Source organism: Mya arenaria, chromosome 9 (assembly GCF_026914265.1).
Source record: "Mya arenaria isolate MELC-2E11 chromosome 9, ASM2691426v1".
NCBI lineage: Eukaryota > Metazoa > Mollusca > Bivalvia > Myida > Myidae > Mya > Mya arenaria.
In genome coordinates, this window is record NC_069130.1 from 57,955,576 (window position 1) to 57,959,321 (window position 3,746).

Genomic DNA, 3,746 nt, shown 5'->3' on the forward strand with positions numbered 1-3,746 from the left:
AAACCATACAATAAATGAAATAAGATCTGGCGCGTTGTTGCGCGTGACTAATCTTACATGGGGTATGTAAGATGGGGTTTTCCAGCACTGGTCACATGACCGGAAACACGTCCGGTATGCAAGAAAAACTACTCTCAAATCACTTATCACCATACACCTTTGTTACAGCACATTTCATGTTACCATATACCTTTGTAACATCACCTTTCATGTTAACATACACCTTTAATGTTATCAAACACCTTCGTTACACCACCTTTCGTGTTACATCACCTTTCATGTTACCATACATCTTTTATGTTATCATACACCATAGTTACACCACCTTTCGTCTTACCATACGCCTCTGTTACACCACCTTTCGTGTTACCATACGCCTTTGTTACACCACCTTACGTCTTACCATACGCCTTTGTTACACCACCTTTCGTGTTACCATACGCCTCTGTTACACCACCTTTCGTGTTACCATACACTTCAGTTACACCACCTTTCGTGTTACCATACGCCTCTGTTACACCACCTTTCGTGTTACCATACGCTTCTGTTACGACACCTTTCGGGTTACCATACGCCTCTGTTACACCACATTGCGTGTTACCATACGCCTCTGTTACACCACCTTTCGTGTTACCATACGCCTCTGTTACACCACCTTTCGTGTTACCATACGCCTCTGTTACATCACCTTGCGTGTTACCATACACCTCTGTTACACCACCTTTCGTATTACCATACGCCTATGTTACACCACCTTGCGTATTACCATACGTCTTTGTTACACAACCTTGCGTGTTACCATACGCCTCTGTTACACCACCTTTCGTGTTACCATACGCCTATGTTACACCACCTTTCGTTTTACCATACGTCTTTGTTACACCTCCTTTCGTGTTACCATACGCCTCTGTTACACCACCTTTCGTGTTACCATACGCCTCTGTTACACCACCTTTCGTGTTACCATACGCCTCTGTTACACCACCTTGCGTGTTACCATACCCCTCTGTTACACCACCTTGCGTGTTACCATACCCCTCTGTTACACCACCTTGTGTGTTACCATACCCCTCTGTTACACCACCTTTCGTGTTACCATACGCCTCTGTTACACCACCTTTCGTGTTACCATATCCCTTTGTTACACCACCTTTCGTGTTACCATACCCCTTTGTTACACCACCTTTCGTGTTACCATACGCCTTTGTTACACCACCTTTTGTGTTACCATACGCCTTTGTTACACCACCTTTCGTGTTACCATACGCCTTTGCTACACCACATTTTGTGCTACCATACGCCTTTGTTACACCACCTTTCGTGTTCCCATACCCCTTTGCTACACCACCTTTCGTGTTACCATACACTTTTGCTACACCACCTTTTGTGTTACCATACCCCTTTGCTACACCACCTTTCGTGTTACCATACACCTTTTCTACACCACCTTTTTTGTTACCATACGCCTTTGTTACACCACCTTTCGTGTTACCATACACCTCTGTTACACCACCTTGCGTGTTACCATACACCTCTGTTACACCACCTTTCGTGTTACCATACGCCTTTTTTACACCACCTTTCGTATAACCATACACCTTTGTTACAACACCTGTCATGTTACAATACGCCTCTGTTACAGCACCTTTCGTGTTACCATACGCCTTTGTTACAACACCTGTCATGTTACAATACGCCTTTGCTACACCACCTTTCGTGTAACCATACACCTTTGTTACAACGCCTGTCATGTTACAATACGCATCTGTTACACCACCTTTCGTGTAACCATACACCTTTGTTACAACACCTGTCATGTTACAATACGCCTCTGTTACACCACCTTTCGTGATACCATACACCTCTGTTACACCACCTTTCGTGTTACCATCCGCCTCTGACACATCACCCTTTATGCGACCGAGTATACGCCTTTGCTACACCACCTTTTATGTGACCGAGTATACACCTTTGCTACACCACCTTTTATGTGACCGAGTATACACCTTTGCTACACCACCCTTTATGTGACCGAGTATACACCTTTGCTACACCACCCTTTATGTGACCGAGTATACACCTTTGCTACACCACCTTTTATGTGACCGAGTATACACCTTTGCTACACCACCTTTTATGTGACCGAGTATACATCTTTTCTACACCACCCTTTATGTGACCGAGTATACACCTTTGCTACACCACCCTTTATGTGACCGAGTATACACCTTTGCTACACCACCTTTTATGTGACCGAGTATACACCTTTGCTACACCACCTTTTATGTGACCGAGTATACACCTTTGCGACACCACCCTTTATGTGACCGAGTTTATACCTTTGCTACACCACCTTTTATGTGACCGAGTATACACCTTTGCTACACCACCCTTTATGTGACCGTGTATACACCTTTGCTACACCACCCTTTATGTGACCGAGTATACACCTTTGCTACACCACCTTTTATGTGACCGAGTATACACCTTTGCGACACCACCCTTTATGTGACCGAGTTTACACCTTTGCTACACCACCCTTTATGTGACCGAGTATACGCCTTTGCTACACCACCCTTTATGTGACCGAGTATACGCCTTTGCTACACCACCCTTTATGTGATCGTGTATACGCCTTTGCTACACCACCTTTTATGTGACCGAGTATACACCTTTGCTACACCACCCTTTATGTGACCGAGTATACACCTTTGCTACACCACTTCTTATGTGACCGTGTATACGCCTTTGCTACACAACCTTTATGTGACCGAGTATACACCTTTGCTACACCACCCTTGATGTGACCGTGTATACGCCTTTGCTACACCACCTTTTATGTGACCGTGTATACGCCTTTGCTACACCACCCTTTATGTGACCGAGTATACACCTTTGCTACACCACCTTTTATGTGACCGAGTATACGCCTTTGCTACCCCACCTTTTATGAGACCGTGTATACGCCTTTGCTACACCACCCTTCATGTGACCGAGTATACGCCTTTGCTACACCACCCTTTATGTGACCGTGTATACGCCTTTACTACACCACCCTTTATGTGACCGAGTATACGCCTTTGCTACACCACCCTTTATGTGACCGAGTATACACCTTTGCTACACCACCCTTTATGTGACCGAGTATACGCCTTTGCTACACCACCCTTTATGTGACCGTGTATACGCCTTTGCTACACCACCCTTTATGTGACTAAGTATACACCTTTGCTACACCACCTTTTATGTGACCGAGTATAAACCTTTGCTACACCACCCTTTATGTGACTGAGTATACATCTTTGCTACATCACTTCTTATGTGACCGTGTATACGCCTTTGCTACACCACCTTTTATGTGACCGTGTATACGCCTTTGCTACACCACCCTTTATGTGACCGTGTATACGCCTATGCTACACGACCTTTTATGTGACCGAGTATACACCTTTGCTACACCACCCTTTATGTGACCGAGTATACACCTTTGCTACACCACTTCTTATGTGACCGTGTTTACGCCTTTGCTACACCACCTTTTATGTGACTGTGTATACGCCTTTGCTACACCACCCTTTATGTGACCGTGTATACGCCTTTGCTACACCACCCTTTATGTGACCGTGTATACGCCTTTGCTACACCACCCTTTATGTGACCGAGTATACGCCTTTGCTACACCACCCTTTATGTGACCGTGTATACGCCTTTGCTACACCACCCTTTATGTGACCGAGTATACGCCT

At 45.1% G+C, this 3,746-nt stretch overlaps 1 protein-coding gene across 1 annotated transcript; it reads right to left on the minus strand.

The window, feature by feature from the left end:
• Nucleotides 1-392: 392 nt before the first annotated feature.
• Nucleotides 393-1,817, minus strand: LOC128246211 (probable ATP-dependent RNA helicase ddx17). Its single transcript, XM_052964402.1, has 2 exons — nucleotides 866-1,817; nucleotides 393-688 (listed from the first exon to the last, which is right to left on the minus strand). The coding sequence occupies exons 1-2, from the start codon at nucleotides 1,815-1,817 to the stop codon at nucleotides 393-395; spliced, it is 1,248 nt and encodes a 415-aa protein (XP_052820362.1).
• Between the last annotated feature and the right edge of the window lie 1,929 nt (nucleotides 1,818-3,746).